This window comes from Camelus dromedarius, chromosome 10, assembly GCF_036321535.1.
Source record: "Camelus dromedarius isolate mCamDro1 chromosome 10, mCamDro1.pat, whole genome shotgun sequence".
In the NCBI taxonomy this organism is placed as follows: Eukaryota; Metazoa; Chordata; class Mammalia; order Artiodactyla; family Camelidae; genus Camelus; species Camelus dromedarius.
Window position 1 is genome coordinate 72,048,731 of NC_087445.1, and position 21,736 is coordinate 72,070,466.

Consider the following 21,736-nt stretch of genomic DNA (forward strand, 5'->3'; position numbering starts at 1 on the left):
CAGGGCGAGGGCGGGGCTCGAGTTGGGGGCGGAGCCTTGCGGCGGGCGGGGCTATAGTGTGGGGGAGGAGTTCTGGATGCAGGGAGGGTGGGGGCGGAGCTCGGGTGGCTGAGCTCCCGCCTTAGGGGCGGGGCCCCGGCTACCCTGCGAGCTCTGCCGCGGCGTTCCACCCTTCCGGCCTCGAGTTCCATCCACCTCCTCCACCTTCCGCCCCGCGCCGGCTGTCGGCGCGACTGTCGCCGCGTTCCATCGTCGCGCGGCCCTTGCGGCTCTCAAGCCCGCAATGTCAGGCCCCAACGGGGACCTGGGCATGCCGGTGGAGGCGGGCGCGGAAGTCGAGGACGAAGGCTTTGGGGAAGCAGGTGACCTGGACGGGGAGGGGATGCTGCTGAAGCGACTTTTGCTTTCTCGGGGGTGCCCTCCTGGGAATGGGGAATCGAGGCCGGGATAGGGGCCAGGAGAGGACCGCAGAGCCCTCCCCATCACCCGCCCCAGGGTGGGTCCGGAGCTGCAGGTTCCCTCCCGGGGTTCGGGGCGAGCACCTGCGAGCGGGCCCCTGGAAACTGCAGCATTCGAGAACTGTGGGCAATCGGCCCCTTTTTACAGATGGGGAAACTGAGGCTGCTTCAGGGTCACTTGCCCTTTTGGGACTGGGATTTTCTCAAGCCACGTCTTTCAGCCCCTGTGGAGATGGAGGCTCCTAAGGGAGAGAGGCCTGGCGTGGACCCTCTTGGCTTAGCAGGAGGGGCTATTTGGGTGGGCGTGCGGCCCTGCTGAGTCAGCATCCCCAGCTACCTTTGCTGGTGTGGCCTGGAGCCCTGGCACATGTGGCTTGCTTACAAAGCAGCCTGTTGCCTGCACAGCACTGCGGGAGTTGGGGGTTGGGGGTGTGGAGCGAGAACCATCAGCTCCCTTCTCACCATCTGGAGCCTCAGTTTCCCCATCTGTAACATAAGAATAATGGTTAGTGTCTTCTGCATTGAGATGCATCAAGATTCAATGAGAAAACGAACGGAAAATATTTAGTAGGTTCCAAGCATGCAAGTGTTCTGTAAGTAGTTATTATTATTCCCTTTAGTATAATAAAGATTGGTTTATTAACTTAGAGGGCAGGGCTTAGTAAATGTGGGGTAAGTATGGAGTCTGCTTTTGGTTTTGTTTTGAGTAACAGCTTTATTGAGTTATAATTCACATAATACACAATGTGTCCATTTAAATTGTACAATTCAGTGGGTTTTAGGACATTCACAGAATTGTGCAGCCATCACTACAGTAGTTTTACAATACTTCATTGCTCAGGTTCTGAGTTTAATGAGGAGGGTAGAGTAAGTGGGGGAAGTGGTAGGCTGGCGGGTTTGCCAGGTCTACTGCTGGTAAATAGCAACCAGGTGTGGTAATTACACTGGCAGCTGTGGTGGGAGCATCTGGAAGGGCCTCCCAGGAGTCACACTGAGTGGAAGTTGGCAGATTCACAGGACTTAGCATATTGGGGGGGGGGGACAATGTCCCCAGTGGAAGGCAAAGGCTTGGAAGTACCCTTGACACTTGACACAAACAAAGCCTAGCCCCAGTAGTGGAGACACTTGTCCCCTCTCCACCCCATCCTTCTCCTCGCTTTTGTCTCCTGACCAGAATGTGAAATGTTGCTAAGAGTGATCATCTACTAATTGCTTGCTGTGGCCAGACCCTGAGTTCTTGATATATATATTTGAATCCTCACAACAACCCAGTTCTTATCCCCCTTTTGCAGAAAGATGCAGTAACTTGCTGGGATGGGACAGAGCTGGGATGAAAACCCAAGTGTCCCTGCTCCCCAAGTCTGAATCTTGGCTCTGCCCTCAACCAGCTGGAGGACCCCAGGCAGGTCTCTTCCTTCTTGGGCCTCGGTTTCCCCATTTGTATCATAGGGTATTGGACTCTCAGAGATAACAGAGATTTCCAGGACTCTGTCCTCTGTGAGTTGTGCCAGCTCTGGGCAATGGGTGCTCTTCCTCCAGACCCCGAACGCAGGCACATCTTCACCTTTATGCCAGACACTTTCCTCCAGCCCTGGCCGCTTCCAAACACTGCCAGCCATTTCCCCTTTTTTCCCAAGCTGGCAGCTGAATGTATCTGAGTCATAGGCTGGCTCAGAACTGGGTCCCGCAGTGGGCAACAGGCCCAGACCTGGGGTCCTAAAGGATGTTTAGTTGCTGAGAGAAGCAGGTCAGGAGTGTCTGTGAAGGAAGGAGTGATGGTATGGTGTCTGGCGAAGACCAGGGAAGGATTCTTGGAAGAGGAGGTGTTTGCAGCTGGTCCTTGAACAACTGTTGTGGTTGAGGCATTCTGGGTGGCAGGGACAGTTGAACAGAGGCCAAAAGGCTAGAAAGTCAGGCTTCATCCATCCATCCATCCATCCATCCATTCATTCATTCAACAAATGTTTCCTGCGTGACAGTGAAGGCACTAGGGAAACAGCAGTGAACATAAGACCACTCCACCCCTCACAGAGCACATGCTATAGTCCGGTGGGGGAGACAGACCAGCACATATCACAGCAGTCAATCTGGAGGTGAGGGCCATGGAGGAGTGAGAAGGCAAGGGGGTCAGGAATGGAGGCCTGATCCAGTCTGGGGCACTGGGAGGGCCCCCTGTGGCAACATCCACGCTGAGACTTGAAGGATGAGAGGGGCTCATCCAGGAGGTGAGGAGGGAAGGAAGATAGAAGGAGGACACAGCACATTCCAGGCAGAGGCCATAGCCTGTTCAAGGGGCCTGGGGTGGGCAAAGGCAGGTGTGAGAGAGGAAAGGAAAAGACAGGGGAGGCGGAGCCAGAGAGGGGAGTAGGGCCCTGGAGTCTGCTGGGAGCTTTATCCTGAGGGCAGGGGGAACCAGGAAGGGCTGTAGAGTAGGGTCTGCTCAAGGACAGAGGCCTTGATTGCCTGACTCAGGAATAGGGACTCTGGCCTCTAGGCAGCTGATGGAGGAAATGGAGAGGAGACTTGGTACCTGGCAGGATTTCCTAGGCAGGACGCTCTGGCTGACTTCCCTGTGACCACCCTAACCCTAGAAAAAAAGATGGTGCACTGAGGTGTTTCTCCAAAGCTTCGCCTCTTTTGGTATCCACCCATTTTCCAGACGGTGACAGTGAGGCTCAGGAAGGAGTAGGGTCTTGCCCAAAGCCCTTTTAGAGGCAGGCTAGGGCACAGTGGGGGTAGGGGGGGTGCCTGTGAGCCCTGAGGAGATATGGGACCTTGGCTTTCTTTCCCCTTCCTCCCAGAATACGCTGCCATCAACTCCATGTTGGACCAGATCAACTCCTGTCTGGACCACCTGGAGGAGAAGAATGACCACCTCCATGCCCGCCTCCAGGAGCTGCTTGAATCCAACCGGCAGACGCGCCTTGAGTTCCAGCAACAGCTTGGGGAGACCCCCAGTGATGCCAGCCCCTAGGCTCTGGGAGCCCCGAGCCAGGCCCCAACCCTGCCTCCCTGAGCCAGGCTCTGGCCTGAGCACTCACCACCTGGCTTAGATACCTTCTCAAGGGCTGGCCTACAGATCTCCTGGTGGGTCTGCTTGCCTAGGCCACCCTTCTGGTACTTCCCTCAGTGTGCCTGGGCCAGCCCCCACCCTCCCGGCATCCCCTCCTGGGGCCAGGTGTGGGCCTGTGACCATCCACCTTGCCTGCCTGCCCTACTCCTGGACCTGGATGCTCCCCACTCTGCCCAGGCCTGGAGTGTCCACATTAAACAGGTCTCCAACACCACTGTGCCTCTCTCCTCTGTATCCCGGGATGAGGACGGACCCCAGTGGCCATCAGAGGCGAACAGGGCAGTGGAGGCATTCCAGACATTGATTACACACTGGGGGCTCACAGGCCTGGTGGGGGGGCTGGGGTCTTGGCCTTCTTGTATTTTTGGACACAGAGGTACAGGTGAGGTCAGGGCTTCCTCCCTACCTGGTTTGCTCCTGGCCAGCAGCTGCTTCCCTAGCCCCAGCTGAGACAGCGTGCTGTGTGACCCTGTATGATGTGCTCAGCTTCTCGGTTCTAGGGCCTTTGACTAAGGCAACCCAGAACATGCTGTGCAGCCACGGGTACCACCCTCCTGCTCTTGGCCTCGGTCCCCCTAGCTGGCCAATAACAGGGAAGGTCTGGTTGTCTCTCTCTAAGGGTCTTTCCAAATGGGGAAATAGAACCAAAGAGCCAGTGCAACCTGGGCCCCATTCACTAATGATTTATCACAGGGTCAGCTGACAAGAAGGGTGGGGTCCTTGCTAGTGACATGAACTCAGAACCAGAGGGCCTGAGCAGTGAGGCCCCCCACTTCTGCACTTCAGCTTCCACAGGGTTGGAGAGAGGCCAGTACGAGGGTCCAGAGCTCAGGCCCAGGGTCAAATCCTGGCCACTCACCAGATGTATGACTTTCAACAAGCACTTGACCTTGCTAGGCCTCAGTTTCTTCATCTATAATTTGGAAATAACACCAGGACCTACCTCCTCGGTTCACTGTGAAGACGGAACAAGATCTTACTTGAAGGCAGTCCTCTCCTAGCCTGATGTATTCTTAAGAGGAAAACTGAAGCTCAGAGACATGAAACACCTTGTCATCTCAGAGCCCCTGGTTAGGGAGCCTGTCTCCGGCTTTCTAGCTCTGCCACCACACTACCTAGAGAGGTGCACTGCATCCCGGGCACTGACTGAGAGCTGGCTGAGGGTCCCCGCTTTCCTTGTCCACCCAGACAGAGGTGCTGACGGGGACTATACAGCCAAACTACCTTCTTTTATTGGATTTTGAGTAAAAACAACCATGTCAAAGTCTCTGCACAGACTCCTAAAACGTAGCAGATCTGGACTCAGATGGGGCGGGTAGGGGGCGGCCCCTCCCTCAGCTTTTGAGGCGGCTGGAGCGCCGGGGGAGTTGGGGCTGAGGGGGTTGGGCCGTCACCTTGCTGGGGGTTTTAGCTGTGTCCTGGGTGCTGGGCTGGGTGAATGTGCGGCCACTGGAGGTGAACAGAGCAGTCAAGGCGTTCCGAGCGTTGATTGCACATCGGCGGCTCACGGGCCTGGTAGTGGGGCTGGGGTTCTTGGCCTTCTTGTATTTCTGGACACAGAGAGTGCAGGTGAGATCAGGGCTTCCTCCCCACCTTGGTGTGCTTCTGGCCAGCAGCTGCTTCCCTCGTCCAGCTGAGTCAACGTTGGACATGCTGTGTGACCCTGTGTGACGTGCTCAGCCCCTCTGGGCCAGAGCTCTGGAGCTAACAGCCTGGCCCTCAGCACCCACCAGAACAATAGGAAAAAGACTGGCCCCAACCTAACTGATTCCTTTCATGGGCAAAGCCTCTTTTTGGGGGCTACGCCCAGGGGCTGAGGCCAAGCACAGAAGGGAGGTGGCCATTGGCCATTCCCATCAGCTGGAATGGAGTCCGACTCCCTGGACAGGGCGGAGTTGGGTAGGAGGCCTGACTCACCTGCAGGTTCTCAAAGTGGGCCAAGGACTTGCAGTGGGAGAGCTGCGCCCCCGAGTTGCTGTGGTAGAATTTATGGCAGATGCGGCAGATGTAGCCCATCACGGGCACCAGGAAGTCCACACCTGCGGGACAGCAGGATCAGTGCACTCACACCCCCCATGCCAGCCAGGCGTCTCCCCGTTTCTAGGGGACCATTTGCTCCCCCACCCTCCAGGTGTGAGAAGAGAAGAGGACGAGGGGCCAGGCTGCTGTGCTTGGGGTCTGGGGGGCTCGCCTGGAGGCTGGGCCTGAGGGCCACAGTGCAGGTGGGGTCAGCGCTGGCATCTTACCGTATGCGGTGTTGGGGCTGTAGGTCTCCGAGTCTTTCCACTCCTCTATGGATATATCCCTGGTTCTTACCTGGAAACAGACAAGTGTGGGCCTTGGTTGGTTCTGGCTTCCCCTAGCCTCCTCCCAAAATGCAAGTGGGGCCTGGAGCCCACCCATGCTCTTCAACCACACTCCCTTTGATTTCCAGGAGAGCCTTTGCAAATGCTGATCCTGCTCAGCAGAGTACCCTTCCCAACCTATGCTTTCTCGGCTCAGCTCAAAAAGTCCCCTCCTCCAGGAAGCCCTCCTGCTCCCACAGTAGCCATAATCCATGCCAGGTATGCCCAACACATCACATGTGTCATCTCACTTAATCATAATAACTTTCTATGGTTTGTCCATTTTACATAAGAGGAAACTGAGGCCCAGGTACGTTAACTCACTTGCCCAGGGTCACAAAGCTGTTTTATGGAGAAGCAGGGTAGTGAACCCTGGTGGGCCCCAAGCCCCGGTTACATTTTTAACCATGAGCCCCCTGCCAGCTCCCTGAGTTCCTACCTGATGCTGCAGCAACCTCAGTCCTGGGGGTGGGTTTCAAGTAATCAAGGACCCCTTGTCTCACCTGCTGGACATGGGCCCATCCAATGAAGCCATCTGGTTCCACCCACTCAGCCCCGCCATGCCTAGCATTGCCTTCCACCATTTACCAGGCAGACAAACGTGGCTTCTAAGGATGACACCCACCCTCTGGGCTGTGGCCCTTCCTTACAGTCTTGAGTAGGGACTATTACTTCTAAGCAGAGGAAACTGAGGCTCAGAGACGCCAAGGTGCTGGCTCATGCTGCCTGCTGAGTAGCAAAGCTGGCCTCACTGCCAACCAACCTGCTTAGGGCTGGAGGACACCCATGCAACCCCGCATCCACAGCCCCTCTGCACAACTCCCCCTTGGCTGTCCCCTCACCACCCTGGACTGTAAGAGGCAAGCTCTGTGAGAGCAGGAGCCAGGCCTTGGTCCCCACACACGCCTGGGGTCCAGGACCAGGGCCTGGCCCAGAACAGGTGCTCCAGCAACATTTGTTAAAACTGAAAACTCAGCCCCTCACTCATGGGAGGCAGCAGAGCTGGGGTAGTTAGAGCACGGGCTCTGGAGTCTCACCTCCTGGTATCCAAGTCAGTGAGATTCTGCTGGGGAAGTGCTTGGTACAGGCCTAGTAGATAGTAAGTGCTCAAGAATTGTTGACTGTTCTTGCCAACATCAACATCATCACCATCTTACACTGACTTTTCCTGTATATACCACATAGTTCCCCACTCCATGCCTTTAGTGATGCTGTTCCCTTGGCGGAAGGAACACAAGTGAGAATTTCAGCCAGACTTCGAAGATCTTGCATATTTTACCTGCTACCCTGTAGCTGTCATGATGTATATTTACATATAGTCAAATAGAATACAGTTCCTATTAATACTAAGTTGTGCCTACAAATGCCAGCACAACCCTCCTGGCCCCTGAGAGGTTGGGTGAGGGCCCTCCTGGGCTGGCTGGGAGTCCAACCTCCAGCCTCCTTCCCATGCTCCCTCCCCCCAAGTACCTGCTTGCAGAATTCCTCCTCAACCTCGATGTCTTCTTCATCGTCGTCGTCTTCCTCCTCTTCTTCATCGCCCTCAAAGCAGCCCACAGCATCCACTGTGATGAAGTGGTCCTCATCTTGGCCGGCTATCTCCTTCTCAAGCATTTTCAGCTTCCCCGGGAGTAGGTGAGGGCTCAGGTCAGCTCTGGGCAGCCAAAGTGTGACATCCCATCCCCCCTGCACCCCAGTGAGCTCCAATCCCTCCAAATCTGCTCTGAATTTGGACTGGGATAAACCTCAACTTGCTGTGTGGCCTTGGTCAAGGCTCTGTACCTCTCTGGGCCTATGTCCTCTGAGGGAGCTGAGGTTACCTCCTTGGCTTTGTCCTTGTGCCCCTGGGACTTCACATGCTCCACAAACTTACGGGGGGTCTTGAAGTAGCGGTTGCAAGCAGTGCAGAAAGGTCGCAGGGACTGCTTGGCGATCTGGGGAAAGGAAGGCAGGCCAAGTGGGCAGTGGGCAGCATCCCCAGGGGCAGCCAGGCAGGGCCCAGGGAGACACTGCCTCCCACCTGCAGGCCCACCACATCTGTACTCAGCTGGCTGTGTTCCACAGAACACAGGCAAATACATCCCCTCCTTGTGCCACTGGCTATAAGATGGAATGGCAGATGGTAACAGAGAGACAGGACAGTATCAGAAGACAGGGAGAGAGGGAGGGCACTTTAGGACCCCCAGGAGCCCTGAGGCTGAATGTAGGATGAGATGGTCCCTTGCCCATGCTGGTCAGATGGGGAAACTGAAGCCCAAAGTAGAAACATGACTGACTCATCGAGAAGCCACACTTCTGAGTTAAGGCCACGCAAAGACAGACATTTACTTTCCACTCCCCACCTGGGCTCCCTCCTTCCCAGCCCTCGGCTTAGGGACGAGGCTCATGTGGTGATTTCACAGCACAGGGGCCCTCATACCTTGTGGTCCTGCGTCCTGCGGTGCTGGATCAGGTCCCCCATGTAGTAGAGCTGGCAGATGTTGCACCAGCGCCTGGGTGGAGGCTCTCTGAATGGTGATAATCAAAACAAGTACAGTGTGACACCATGTTCCTGCTGGAAAGACAGCAGCTCTTCTGGATGCTCCGTAAATGTAATGCAATTCCAACAGGATCGTTTTTGGAAACTTAACAGAACGGTTTTGAGGTTCATCTGGAAGAATACTTAAACAAGAATAAGAGAGAAAACTTGGGGGCAAATGAGACTTAGAAGCACTTGGGATAACAGGAGGCCACCAGGATGGTGACGTAACTGAGGAAATTTGGCCTTTAGAACTGCTCTTTATCTTTCAGTTTGAATGCCCTGTCTTGGGAAGGGTGGGTATAGCTTGGTGGTAGAGTGTGTGCTTAGCATGCACAAGGTCCTGGGTTCAATCCCCAGGACCTCAATTTTTAAAAAATGCCCTGTCTTTCCCAGAGCTGTTCTTAGCCCTACCCTCATTCCTCCACCTGTCCCCATCCCAGGAAGCCAGGCCTCCCCTTGGACCCTAAAGTGCCAGTGACAAGCATTTTCCATGATGGATTGGGAGGACCTGATTCCTTCTCTGCCCTCACTGGACTGGGAGCTCTGGGAGGCCAAGACCTCACCCCAGAATCCCCAGCGCCTGTCACAGGATCAGCCCAGAGTTTCTACCTGTTTCAGAAGGAAAGGCAGCCTATCTGAAGGACTGCCAAGTCAGGATTCAAGGGGAGATGTCACCAGGAGACACTGTAACAAATCCTCTGCACCTGAAGCTTATTAACAGCTTGGGCCGCATCCTCCCAGTTTTCTTCTGTCACAAGATCTATTTTTATAGAATCAAGCTCATTCTGCAAATGCAATTTTGGATCCTGTTCTAAACTGACATTGCATCATACATATGTTTCCACATTATCAGAAATTCCCTACCATTGTCTTATTTATTAGTTCTTTCACCAAGTGGATAAGCCTTAACTGACCTAACTAATCCCCTAGTTTTTGGATATTTTAGATCATTTCCAACTAAATTTTTTCACCATTACGTTAACTCTGCAAGGAACATCTTTGTCAGTCACCTTTCTTCTGTCTTTATGATTATTTTGCCTAAGTATAATCCCCTAGGTCGGCAAGCAGGGGGAGGTTTAAAGCTCGAGAACATACTATTCAGAGCCACAGGGAAGCTCTTCTTGAAGTGAGAACTGGGTAACCAGAGACACACCAGCCTTTGGGGAGAGTGCTCCCTGTCACTCAGGGAATGTGAGCAGGGCCACCCAAAGGCCCCTCCTGTCCCCTCATCCTGCATGGGGAGCTTCAAGCTGTGACCCTCTGTAAATGCTCATGGCAGGGGCCCTGATCACCGACCCAGCACCTATCCGGCCTGTGAAAGTGTTTAATTTGGTCTCCATACGATTTGTTTCATTTTGTTTTAACTCTGGACTAGCTATTAACATTTTGAAATTGAGAGATTCACATACAAACCTGGGTTTCTAGATTCTTCTGAAAAACTAGGAGATCTGGAGCCGAGGTGCAGCCGTCTCATGAGACAGAGCCCACACCCCCCAGGGTGGCCTGAGCAAATGCCATCCTGTTTCTCTCACTAAACGCCTCCCAGCCCCTGCACTCAGTGACTCCTCATAGGCTTGTGAAAGGTCTACCAGGACCTCTTATCCAAAGAGCTGGTCCCAGAATCCAGGAGGGCTGACACTTCTGATGGAACAAGCTCCCATGACAAAGAAAGGGGGAGACCCAGGGAAGCTCTAACCTCGGGCCACGAGATGAGCAGATCCTGACCATCATGCCCCCGTTGGAGTCAGCTCACATGCCAGGGGAGCAGAGGTCTGTGCCACAACCCTCTTCCCTCCCACATAGATGGTCACACTGTTCCTGCCTGGATGGAACCCTAAGAGACTGTCTAGTTCATGAATTTCTGCATTATACCCTTCACCAGGCCATTTTACAGATAAGGAAAACTGAGGCTCAAGGACACACAGTTAGTGATGTGAAGAAGCCTCTGAGGAAGGGCAATGCTTAACCCAAAGGCAGACCTTGTGGATAGCAGATTCAGGGCCCCTCTCAGGCTGGGCTGGCTTGCAAGACTGCTGACTCCCCTCCCCACCCCCATACAGAGCCTCTGAGATCCCTGACTCACTCGTCCTCTCTCTCCAGGACATCCCGGGGCACAGGCAGCAGGGACAGGAGGCAGGCTTGGCTCATGTGCTGGATCTCTCCGAGCCGCTGCTGGTGCTGGGCCCCCGACATGTGATCCTGAAACTCCTGCAGCAGACGGGAGCAAGGAAGGGGCGTGAGGAGTGTGAGCCCTGGGACAGCGGGCAAGAGTGGGGCCCAGGGAGGTAGGCGGCCTCCAGCCTCTGCTTCACGGCCACCCCACCACCGCTGTGAGACCGTTTCACACACAACACAACCCTACGTAGGCCAGAGAAGGATGTAAACTGAGGCACAGAGTGAGCACACACCCGTCAGAGCTTCTGCTCCCCCCAGGGCTATGAGCGCCTCTGAGGCAAGGAGTAGTCTGATCAACTTCCAGGTCCCCACGGCTCTGCTCAGGCAAGACTCAGAGTGACGGAGGCAGCAACAGCAAAAGTAATACGAGTCTGACGCTGTGATTCATGCTAGGCATGCTCGGGCCGGGTCTGCAGCTTATGACTTCAGTGTCAAGTCACTGAATCCCCAGAACCACCCAATGAGGTGAGATCTAAATACTTCCCCAACTGACGCATAAAGAAACGGAGGCACAAAGGATGAATTCACCTTCCAAAACCCACACAGCTGGTCAAAGCTAATGTGAACCAGGTCCACTCAGCTCTAAAATCCTGCCACCCTTGGCTGGTCAGGAAATGTTTTGTGAGTAAATGTACAGCTGCCGTGAGTGAGGCTTTGGGGACCATGTGGCCACTCAGGCAGCCATGGGAAGGGCAGGCTAGGCATCGCGCACAGACCCCAAACCCTCCACCTGCCCACTCGACTGCCCCACCCACCGGGCCCAGGGGGCGGTACCTGCTGGCTGCTGCAGTTGGCCTTGCAGATGTAGCAGAAGAACTGAAGGGCCTGCTTGGAGGGTGTGCTGGCTGCGGCAGGGGTGGCGGAGGTGGAATCACCAGGCCGAGGCCCAGGTGTGAGGGGTACAGTGCTAAAGGCCCGGCTGTCACTGCTCTGCAGGATGGTGACCTTCAGGGAGCCCCCGGCACCCCACACCTACACCAGGAGCAGGAGCAGAGCTACCACCAGCTGGGCGCTTATGGTGGGCCTGCCCTGTGTTAAACATCTTTGAGCCCTTCTGATAGCCCACTTTACAGGTGGGTAAACTGAGGCTCCGAGCTGTTAAATGACTGCCTAAGCTTGCATAGCTAGGAAACACCACAGTCAGGATTTAAATCAGTCCACCTCACTCTAAAGTCCACCCCACTCCACCCTCACTTGACGTGGAGAAACTGAGACATGAAGAAGGGAGAGGATTTGGCCACAGTTACACTGTAAGGCAGGGCAGGGCCCGAGCCCCAGGCACAGGCTTCCATGCTGTGCTCTCTCTGGTAGAACAGCGTTACTGGGTGGGGCCCTGGGGGCTCTAGTTTCAGAGAAGTGGGCTGGAAGAGACTCTTATCACCACAAGTACCTCCAGATCTTCAGAACAAAGGCATGTGAAGGCAGCACATGAGAGTCTGATGAACTGCTGTCAGACCCAGTCTGGTCTGCCCACAGACCCAGACAGACAGCTGCTGTCACGTTTCACAGGTCGGGAAACACGAGGGGGCAGAAAGAGGCCTCCCACCACTAGGTGCACCACATGGTCCTCATCAGCATCTCTACCCACCCCTAGCATCTCTCTGGCTCTTTTTTCACATTCTCCCACATCCAGGCCACCGGTCAACTCCTCCTGGCTCTCCTCCATGCTGACCTCTGTGCCCACTGGCTCCGGTGAGGCCTCCTCCGGGCCTGAAATGACAAATGTGCTCTGTTTCCCATGGTCCATCTCCCACCTGGGCCCTGAAGAACTCAGGCCTGAGAGCCACCCTCTCTGCCGACAGCTGGGATTTTGAAGCCCATGGTGGATACAGCCTTAAACACCAGATCCAGGCCCAGTCCTCAGTCCCAGGCAGCACCCAGTCAGGGCTGGACAGGGCTGGAGAGGAACACAAGGTCCGGGCAGAGCTGTCCCATCACCGGGTCAGCTGGGAGCCAGTACTCACTTACCTGCTCCAGCTTCTACCATGTTGGGCGGCGTCTCCAGCACTGTGGAGTGAACCAGAACTGATGTTTTCTCTGATGCCGGCACCGACACCTGTGGCTGCGTCTGAGGCTGTCTCTGGGCCGGCTCCGGTGGCCACAATGGAGGTTGTTCTGGTGGCTGCTCCAGGGGCCGGACCCTTGGCTGTGCTTCTGTCTGGACCTGGGGATACGTCTGCGTCTGTGCCTGCTTCTGCAGCTGTGGCTGTGCCTGCCTTGGGGACTGTGAATGTGACTGTGGCTGCATCTGTTTTGGTGGCTCTGCCTCCTTCTGCAGCTGCAGCCGTACCTGCTGCGGCACTAAGAGCTCTGGAGAGGTCTGTGTCTGCGCCTGCTTCTGCAGCTTTGGCTGCACCTGGGCATCCAATGGCAGCATCTGTGGCTGAGTCTGCGGCTGCGCCTGGGCTTGGATCTGCAGAACCCGTGGCTGGAATCGTGGCAGCACTCGGGCTTCCAGTGGCTCAGACAGCAGCTCGGGTGTCTGTGTCTGCTTCGGTGCTCTTAACCGGGTCTGTGGCTGGACCTTTGCCTGCAGCTGCCCTGGAGGCCCCTGCTCTGTGGGCTCCTCTGAGCTAGGAAGGATCAAAAGATCAAATTCTTATCTTCCAGTTGGCCCCAGGGCTCCCAAGAAAGGTCATGATGCAGGCTCCAGTCCTAGCTCTGCCACATACAAGCTGGGGTTTGGAGCAAGCCTCTGGCTCTCTGGGTCCCAGTTTCACCTAAGTAAATTAAAAGGATCACCTGCTCCCCACCTCCCACAACTTGCTAATATGTATCCAAGGCCCTGTAAGCCTGCCCACCCTCTGGCCACTCTCTGAGGTCCCAGATGTACATCTATACCCCTCCAACCTGGCCACCTCACCTGCCTCCAGGTAAGGGTCAGTCACAGCGAAGACACCAGTCTGTCTGGCTGAGAGCCTTCCCAGGTAAGGTGCAGAATTAGGTTTGACCTTCCTCCAAACCCGAGACCAAGCCCTTTCCTTGCTCCCTTGAAGGACCCCACCCCACCTACCCCAACCCCCACCTCTGCAGGAATGAGGGTACAGGGCACCTGGGCCCCAGCAGGTGTTCAGCATCAGTCACCTCTTTGACCTTTTAGCGGGTGGCTCAGATGCCTCACAAGACTCAGGCTTAGGTGCTGGAGTGTCTTTCTCCTTAGCGATGCCATCTGGGCAGTGGGGGGAGTCTTGGTCTGGAATGGAGGGCAGGTGAGTGGCGGCCATGCTGGTAGAGCACATACAAGCTCTGGGAGAGGGCGCCTGGGCTTACCCCTCCCCCCGCAAGATGCCTACCTCCCACATCTGCCTCCATGACCCACCTGCACCCACCTGCCCCAAACCAGCCTCCCTCCCTCACCTTCGGGTGTGTCTGTTTGGGGTTCTGCATCTTCCTCAGACCCCTCGGGGGGGTCTGACTTGTCCTCCATGGGCATCGTCTGAGAAGAAGAATCCTGCTTCCTTTTAGAAACTGTTTTTGACATCTGCCACCCGCCCCTGCAAACAGTCCCTTGCCCAAGAGCGGCTGCAACATGTCCCCCAGGGAATGAAGGTGCCTGGCCCCAGAGCTGCCAAGAAAAGATCCTAGACACCCCAGGAATCATATCTGAGAGTTCCATCTAGCTGCCTGCCTGTTAAGTGAATACAGGTTTGGGGGACACAATGCCTTTTCATGGTCCACGGTGCTGCCTTCTGACTCCCTCGCCCCTTCTCCACAAAGCAGCCAGAGGGATCCTTCTCAGATGGAAACCTGATCATGTCTCTTGTCTCTTTCAGGCTGAAACTGTCCTGTGACTTCCCAGAGCCCTGGAGTATTCCTTCCTTACCCCAAGCTGGAAACTGTCTCCCTCCCCACCCCCAGCATGATCTGGCCCCTACCCCACGCCCACCCCTCCAGCCTCGGCTCTCCCCACGCTCCCTCTCGCCCTTTGTATGTCTACACTGGCCTTCTTTCTGGTCCCCCAAAGCCCCAGGCCTTCACCCAGAGCCTCAAAGGCATTTCTTAGAGGAAGTCCTCCTAACCTGAAAGCAGGTCCAGACCCCCTAGTACAGGTCCCCAGGGACCCTGGGATTCCTTTCTGTGGCATTTTCCACAGTCATAATTAATTGGCTGGAGCATTATTTGCATTAATGTCTCACCACCACCACCCTCTTCCTCCCCAGCCCAGGATCTCCAGGAGGGCCGGGCCAGGTGTCTTCTCTGCACCACTGAATCATCTGCAGGAATTTGCTAAATGAACAGGTATTTGCTAAATGAACACACAGCTCCAGATGGTTCCAGGACACCCCAGGAAGGCCCAGGAGTCCACCTGCAGCTTCCCGTCCCTCCTTCTAAGCCCCAAGAACCAGTGCTGAGTGGAATCCTGTACCACATGAGGCCTCCAGGCCCTTCAGAAACTACTCAGCTCTCACCATGCCCCTGGCCTACGAGTCAGGAGGGCCAGACTCTAGTTCTGTCTCAACAGCTGTGCAGCTTGGGTCAACCTCCACCCAACTCCCTGAGCCTCAGTTTTCCCATACGTAAAATGGGGGCAAGGAGGGGGACACTAGGCAAGACCATGTTAGGACAAGCCCGACTGAAAGGTCAGAGGCCAGGATCCCTCTCTGGAGGGTAATGCCTCACCTCTAGATGTGAGCTGGCCCCAGAGCAGCCAGAAAAGCTGCTCACTCCCCTCCACATCACAGGAATGCTCTCAGGAGTGAGGTGTGTGCAAGGAACTGCCAGGCCATTCAGGGACAGGACTGACTCAGGGAGGAGGTTATTTCCTTTAAAGTCTCTGAGTCTTCCTACTTAGGTCAAGGAGAGCCTCCTGGATCTGATGCCTTCCACCTCTCAAAGACTCAAGGAGCCGAGATGGTAGAGGCTCAGAACCTTCAGATGGCAACAGTGTAGAGTTTAAGATTTTATTACATTGTTTTATCCCCAACCACCTTGCTGTCACTTCTATGTGTGGCAATTAATTTTGAGTTTTTAAACACTTCAGGTAGTGATAATAATGTTTCCTTTTTAGATAGATGTAACAGAGAAGCAGCTAGTTCATTTAAAGCTGTGCTATCCAAGACAGTAGCCACTAGCCACACATGCTGGGCTTTTAAGCACTGGATTTGTGACAAGCTGAATTGAGGTGTAAGCATCAAATACACACTGGACTTTAAAGACTTAGTACAAAAAAGAAAAAGAAAAAAAAAAGAAGGGGGAAAAAAAGGAATGTAAAATGCCTTGTTTATATTTTTATATTCATTATATGTTGAAATGGCAGTATTTTTCATATATCGGGGTAAATAAAATATGTGAGTAAAATTAATTTCACTTGCTTCTTTCGACTTTCTTACTGTGATTACTAGAAAAATTTAAATTACATGTATGGTTCACATTTTATTTCCACTGGGCAGCACTGACTTAAAGAAAATTGTTAGAATACACCTGAAATGCATACAATGTTATATGTCAATTACCTCTCAGTTTTTTTAAAAAGAGAGAAATGTTAGTAAATAATATTAGTAATATTAGTAAATAATGTAAGTAGTAAAAAAAAAAAAAGCGGGCGGAGTAAATAATAGTAACTGGTGGTGTTTTGACATGGCAGAAATCACACTGGAGTTCAGGAATATCTGAAGTTTGGGACACACTAGACAAGTCTAACTACCCCCATCTCACCATTTTACAGATGTGGAAACTGAGGTTCAAAGAGGCGTACAAGCTGCCCAAGGGCCAGTGTGAGCTGGAGAGGGTAGAACTGGGCTGATCCCCAGGTGAGCCCTCTCCCGTTGCCATCCACAACTGCTCCACCCCAACCACAACTCACCTTGCGATTAGGGGTCGTGGAGGAGGAGGTCCGGGCCTGTTTCTGGGGGTTTCGCCCTGAAAGGTTGAGCTGGGAGGGGTTTATGGGGACCCCGACAGGAGGAGGGCCCAGCAAGGACTGCCGAGTGGCCTGGGGAAAGAACTGCTGTAGATTTGGGGTGGCCATCTGGGGAGGTGTGAGGCTAGGCGCCGTCAGGTTTGGGGTTGCCAGGTTGTAGCTGCGGAGGTTACCTGCAGGTAAAAAGAGGGGAGAAGAAGGATTACAACTGTGGTTGGGTGGTAGAGGCTAGAGTCAGGCGTCAGTCCCCCAAAGCATCATGGCAGATTGACAGATAACTTCAAAAGGGACCCTTCCCACCCAAGGGCAGCCAAAGCGAGAGATGAGAGACGAAGGCCAGGTCCCACCTGGAGCATTGGTGGGAAGGGGGCTTTAGGGCTGGTTCTCTGCTCCAGCTGGGGGAGTGGGCACTGCCTTCTCCCTCCCCAAATGCCTCCCTGGTCAGAGGCTTGACCATCCCCAGCAACTACACTCACCCTCAGGCATGCTTTAAGGGAACACCTTAAGTTATGTGAAAGATTCAGCACAGGACCCAAAAGGAGAATCAGCGAGATGACTGGTCTCTGGAATAAGACTCCCCTACCAACACCAGCTTCCCTTCATCAAAAGTCTCCTGGGAGCCAGGCACTTGTTTAACACTTTCTAAGCATGACCTCAGTCACTTGGCCCAGCCACCATCAGGGTAAGTATTACTGTCTCTAATGGTGACAAAACAGAGACACTAGGTGGAGGAGCAGCCTGGCCAGCATCTCAGGGAGCAGCACTGCTGTCCACTCACTGGCTCCCAGACAGGATTCCGAGGGTCCTCCTGACTCCTCCCTCTCTTTACCACCCCCCATCCAAGCCAAATCCTATCAACTCTCTCTGCTACCCTTCTTCCCAGTGTAGTCTGAATCCTCTTCAAATCTCCACTCCTACTGCACACTGCCCCCTTCCAAAGCTGCTTCATCACTGGTGTGAATTTCAGCCAGTTTCACATTGGATAGCAGCAAACAGTGATCTTTCTGAAATCACATTCTGACTTCACTCCTCCCCTTGCCTACACCCTTGCATAGCTCCTTGATGCTTGGGAATGAAGCCCACTCCTCCCTATGTGAGGTCCAGCCCTGCCCTCCTCCCCGACCTCCTTGCTTACAATTCTCCTCACGTAAGCCCCCACTTTACTCCAGGCATGTGCTCCCATGTATCTGTCAAATAAGCCTGGTTTCTGCCTGCCTCTGGGCCTTTGCACATGCTGTTCTTGCTGCCTGGGCTGTTCTGCCCCCACTACATCCCTATCATCCTGCATTGCTCCCTTTTGGTGATTCTCCTCTGGGAGACCTTCCCAGACCCTCTCTGTGTCACCAGAGGCCCTAACTTTCCTGTTCTAGGACCAGCTGCACAATTTCCTTGTCTGCTTTCCAGTGCTCACCACCTAAGTGCCCTGGGAACCTCTTAATGGCAGGCACCTCATCTGACTCAGAGGTCCAGCACTGGGGAAGTGTTTGACCCAATAAAGTACAGTTTAAATCCTTGCCCCAGTGCTGGGAGGGGAAGCATAGGGATTAAGGGCATGCATGGGTCAGATGTGCTGGGAGAGCTGGTTCAAATGCAGACTCTATAGTACAAACTCTGTGACCTTGAACAAATTAGTCCCCCCTTCTTAGCATCAGTTCCCTCATCTGTAAAATGGGAATAGTAATAGTACTTAACTCACAATGTTTTATGAGAATTCAATGAGATATCAAGTGTACTTACTAAGTGTATAATTAACATTAACTTAAAAATAAATACATATACACATATGTGCAGAGAGAATGCCAACCAACTCTTAAAAACAGTAAGATAAAAGATGGCACACTCTAAAAGAAAAATGGATGAAGGACATGGACAAGTCACAAAAAGAATTACAAATGTTTAACAGACAAATATAAAATGTTCAACTGCACTAGCACTCCAAGAAATGTAGTCTAAAACATTAATGACGTAGCTTTTTTGCCAACCAAATGAGTAAGTTAGATGAATATATACATTTATACATAAAAGCATATAATACCCAATGTTGCCGTGGGCATGGTGAGGCCGGCACTGTCATACGTGGCTGGTGGCATTGCAAACTGGTCCAGTCCTTTGGGAAAGCAATTTAGCAATACTTATCAAGAGCCATTAAACACCCATCCCCGCCCCAACCCAGCCACTCTACTTTTGGGAATCCATTTTAAGAACATAGTCTCAGGGGTGGGTAGTGCTCAGTGGTAGAGCGTGTGTTTAGTATGCATGAGGTCCTGGGTTCAATCCCCAGTACCTCCATTAAAAAAAAAAAAAACATTAAAAATAAGAAAATAGTCCCAAACATAATATTCATTACATTATTTAAAACAAAAAGAAGAAGAAGAAGAGGAAGAAGAAAAGGAAGAGGAAGAGAAGGAGGAAGAGGAAGAATAGTGCCTAGAAAAAAATAGGAAGAAATACATCAAAACTTTAATGGGTGTTTTTTTTTTCCTTCCAGAGGTGAGTTAGTCTGCATGTGACAACTGGGTTTTCTTATCCTCTTTTTAAAATAATTCTTTCACTTTTCTTTGAAGAGTGTGACTAAAATGAGAAAGAAAAAGAGTGAAAAAATATGTATACATTGTGGGTCCCTGTGTGTGGTTTTATCTCTCCACTCATCCATTTATCATTTGTAAGCCAGCTCTCAGGACCATCCACACTCAAGTGGCCCCGGGGAGGGCTGAAGAGTGATGACCATCACATCTTCTGACCTGGCTGCATACCCTGCTGGGAGGCAGGACAGCCTGGTGCCTCAGAACACAGCTCTGAAGTAAGACCTCTAATCAACACCTACTCGATATGTGACCTTGGACAGATGATCCCTCTTAGGGCATCAGTTTCTTCATCTGTAAAATGGGATCATGAGTGTATTACCCCTTAGGGTCATCAGCAGAATCAAGGAATTGGGTTGTAAGGGCCTCAGCAGAGTGCCTAGCCCAGAGGGACCACCCAGCAAGCCATAGCTACCCTGTGGGAGGGGCTGGGTCTGAAGATGAGCTGGTCCCAGATTTCTGGACCCCTGGATTACTCCTTTGGGGGCTGACGTGTCAGGAGCAGCATCTTGGAAGGAAGAGATGAAAGACTGCTCTCCATATGGGGAAACTGAGATAAGGGCACAGGCTTAATGTAGAGGGCTAGAGACACCCACTCAGAGATCCAGGGGGTCAGGAGGCCCAGGCTTCAGTCCAGCTCAGCCACTGCTGATGCTGTGTGACCCAGGGCAAATGACTTCCCTTCTCTGGGAGATAGGTCTCCTCATATGTCAAATGGGACGTAGAGGAGGGTAGTCAAAATACAACTTTCCATCCATCATCTCATCTAACCTGAATGTCAGCAAGGTGTGCTGAGTAATATCCACAGAGCTAGCTAGCACCATGGCAAGGGCACACCTCTGGGATCAGGCAGACCCGCATTCAGCTGAGCATCTGTAAACTAGGATGCTGGCAGCAGTAGTAGCAGTACCTCTCTCAGGGTTACTGTGTGGATTTGATGAGATTCAGTGCCATGGGGCTGCTGGGGAGCTACTGCTAAGATGAAGAGAGACAGGGCCCACAGTCATACCTTGCAACTGCTGCAGAAGCAAAGCTCTCTGCAGCACAGAGCCGTTGAGGAGGGAGGCTGAGCTGGTGCCCTGGAGATTCAGGAACTGCAGCTGTGGCTGCTGCTGGGGGAGCACCCTGAGTGTTGAGAGCATGTGTCAGAGGATCACCGAGAGAGTCAGACCCTCCGTCTTCCATTAGACCTCTCCCCTCCATTCTCTGCCCCCCTCTACAGCAGACAGAGGGTCCCCTTGGGACGGGAACTGATGACCTCCAGGACTCAGACAGGGATGCCCCTGGGAGAAAGGGTTGCGATGGGGAGCTGTAAGGCATGGGTCTGAGGGGCGCTGCTAAAGCGGCGCACTCCTCCAGCGGGGAGCTCACCTGCCGACGGCCATGGGCAGTGGGGCCTGCGGTGGGGACTGCTGGAGCAGCTGCTGGAGCTGCTGCAACTGCTGCTGCTGCAACTGCTGCTGCTGCAACTGCTGAAGCTGCTGCTGCTGCAACTGCTGGTTGAACATGGTGGCTGAGGGAAGGGACGGAGTCAGGCCGGATCCCCGTCACCCATCCCTAGCCCGCGCACGGCCCTCAGATACTGCTGGCTGAGCTTCACAGCTACAGTCCGGGTCCTGCCCAGAGCGTGCCCCATCCTTTCAAGACACCTCCAACTCCACCAGCAGCAGGCTTCAACCATTCTCCCGCCAATTTCCCTTGAATCTTCCCAACAGTGCCTCCAGCAAATGCCCAACCCTGCCCTCCATCTCTCCAACTCTCATCGCTCGGTGCTTCCAGGAGCAGCGTCCGACACAAACACACCTCCCACCCCACCCTTCAGCCTTTCTTTGCGCCAATCACGTGCCGATGACAGCCCCTCTCCACTCACACTCCTCTGATACTCCCGCCCTGTCCCTTGTACACATTTCATGTCAATAACATCAGCCCCCGCCCCCACCGCCACCTTTCACTTTCGTCCATTAACAAAGTGGGGGAAGGCTTCCCTCCACCTTAATCCCCCCGATTCCGCTAACCCCTTCCTCTACAGATAGAGCCAGCATTACACTTCAAATCCGGTATCCCCACCTACCCACGAAGCCCGCAGCCTCCATTCAAGTAGCCCCTAAATCTTTGGACGCCCCCACCACCTCTGCTATGCTCAGCCCACGCACCTCGCCTTGCAGCGCGGCTTTAGCCACGGGAACTGCTCGGCCTTCTTCCCCCTCGGCAGTCGCGTAGCCCCCACCCTGCGGGCGGGGCAGCTCCAGCTTGTGGCTCTCGGGCTTCCCGAGGCTCCGCCGGGGCCTGTCCACTCGGAAGGCCAGTCTGCCGGCAGGGCCGCGGCAGCGCCCTCTGGAGGACGGGAGGTCCGGGTGCCCCGGTCGCGCCGCGAGATCCTTTCCCGCGCACCCTGTCACGCTGCGCCGGCGGCGCCGGCTCACCAGGCGGCAAGGAGGCGGCGGCGGGCGTGGCTCCGGGCTGCCAGGGGACGCTGGGTAGCGCAGACTCTCCGCCCCGCGTTCTCCGTGTCGGGAAGGGGAGAACTTGAGACCGAGATCCTTCTGTCGCGCAGAGGGGTCTGTCGTCTGGCGGCGTTATCTCGGGCGACTTCGAGGAGGACCATACCCAACCGACCTCCCCGCGGCCGCCACTGTCCCGCGATCAGGGGGCCCCGCGCGGGGCTGGGTGGGAGGAGGCGTGCGGCCCGCTGTGCATTCGGGGAGGAAGACTTGGCGAGAGG

General features: G+C 54.1%; 2 protein-coding genes across 10 annotated transcripts; one reads left to right on the forward strand and one right to left on the reverse strand.

The window, feature by feature from the left end:
• The first annotated feature begins 157 nt into the window (after window positions 1–157).
• BBLN (bublin coiled coil protein) lies at window positions 158–3,745 on the forward strand. The gene is made up of 2 exons (XM_031450574.2): window positions 158–362; window positions 3,260–3,745. The coding sequence occupies exons 1-2, from the start codon at window positions 284–286 to the stop codon at window positions 3,430–3,432; spliced, it is 252 nt and encodes an 83-aa protein (XP_031306434.1). The 5' UTR covers window positions 158–283; the 3' UTR covers window positions 3,433–3,745.
• On the reverse strand, window positions 1,148–21,349 carry CIZ1 (CDKN1A interacting zinc finger protein 1). 9 transcript variants are annotated; one of them, XR_010382814.1, is made up of 19 exons: window positions 21,168–21,308; window positions 20,386–20,527; window positions 20,024–20,139; window positions 18,468–18,539; window positions 16,376–16,605; window positions 13,930–14,023; window positions 13,657–13,765; window positions 12,541–13,145; window positions 12,161–12,282; window positions 11,347–11,544; window positions 10,481–10,605; window positions 8,296–8,383; window positions 7,697–7,810; window positions 7,347–7,496; window positions 5,778–5,847; window positions 5,449–5,570; window positions 4,926–5,081; window positions 2,989–3,045; window positions 1,148–2,754 (listed from the first exon to the last, which is right to left on the reverse strand). XR_010382814.1 is itself a non-coding variant. In XM_064490555.1 (18 exons), the coding sequence occupies exons 2-18, from the start codon at window positions 20,520–20,522 to the stop codon at window positions 2,746–2,748; spliced, it is 2,517 nt and encodes an 838-aa protein (XP_064346625.1). In that variant the 5' UTR covers window positions 20,523–20,527; window positions 21,168–21,308; the 3' UTR covers window positions 1,148–2,745. The 9 variants fall into 9 exon arrangements, 8 of the variants coding, with proteins under 8 accessions (XP_064346625.1, XP_064346626.1, XP_031306417.1 ...); XM_064490555.1 differs by lacking the exon at window positions 2,989–3,045; XM_064490556.1 differs by having other exon boundaries at window positions 1,148–3,045.
• Window positions 21,350–21,736: the final 387 nt, after the last annotated feature.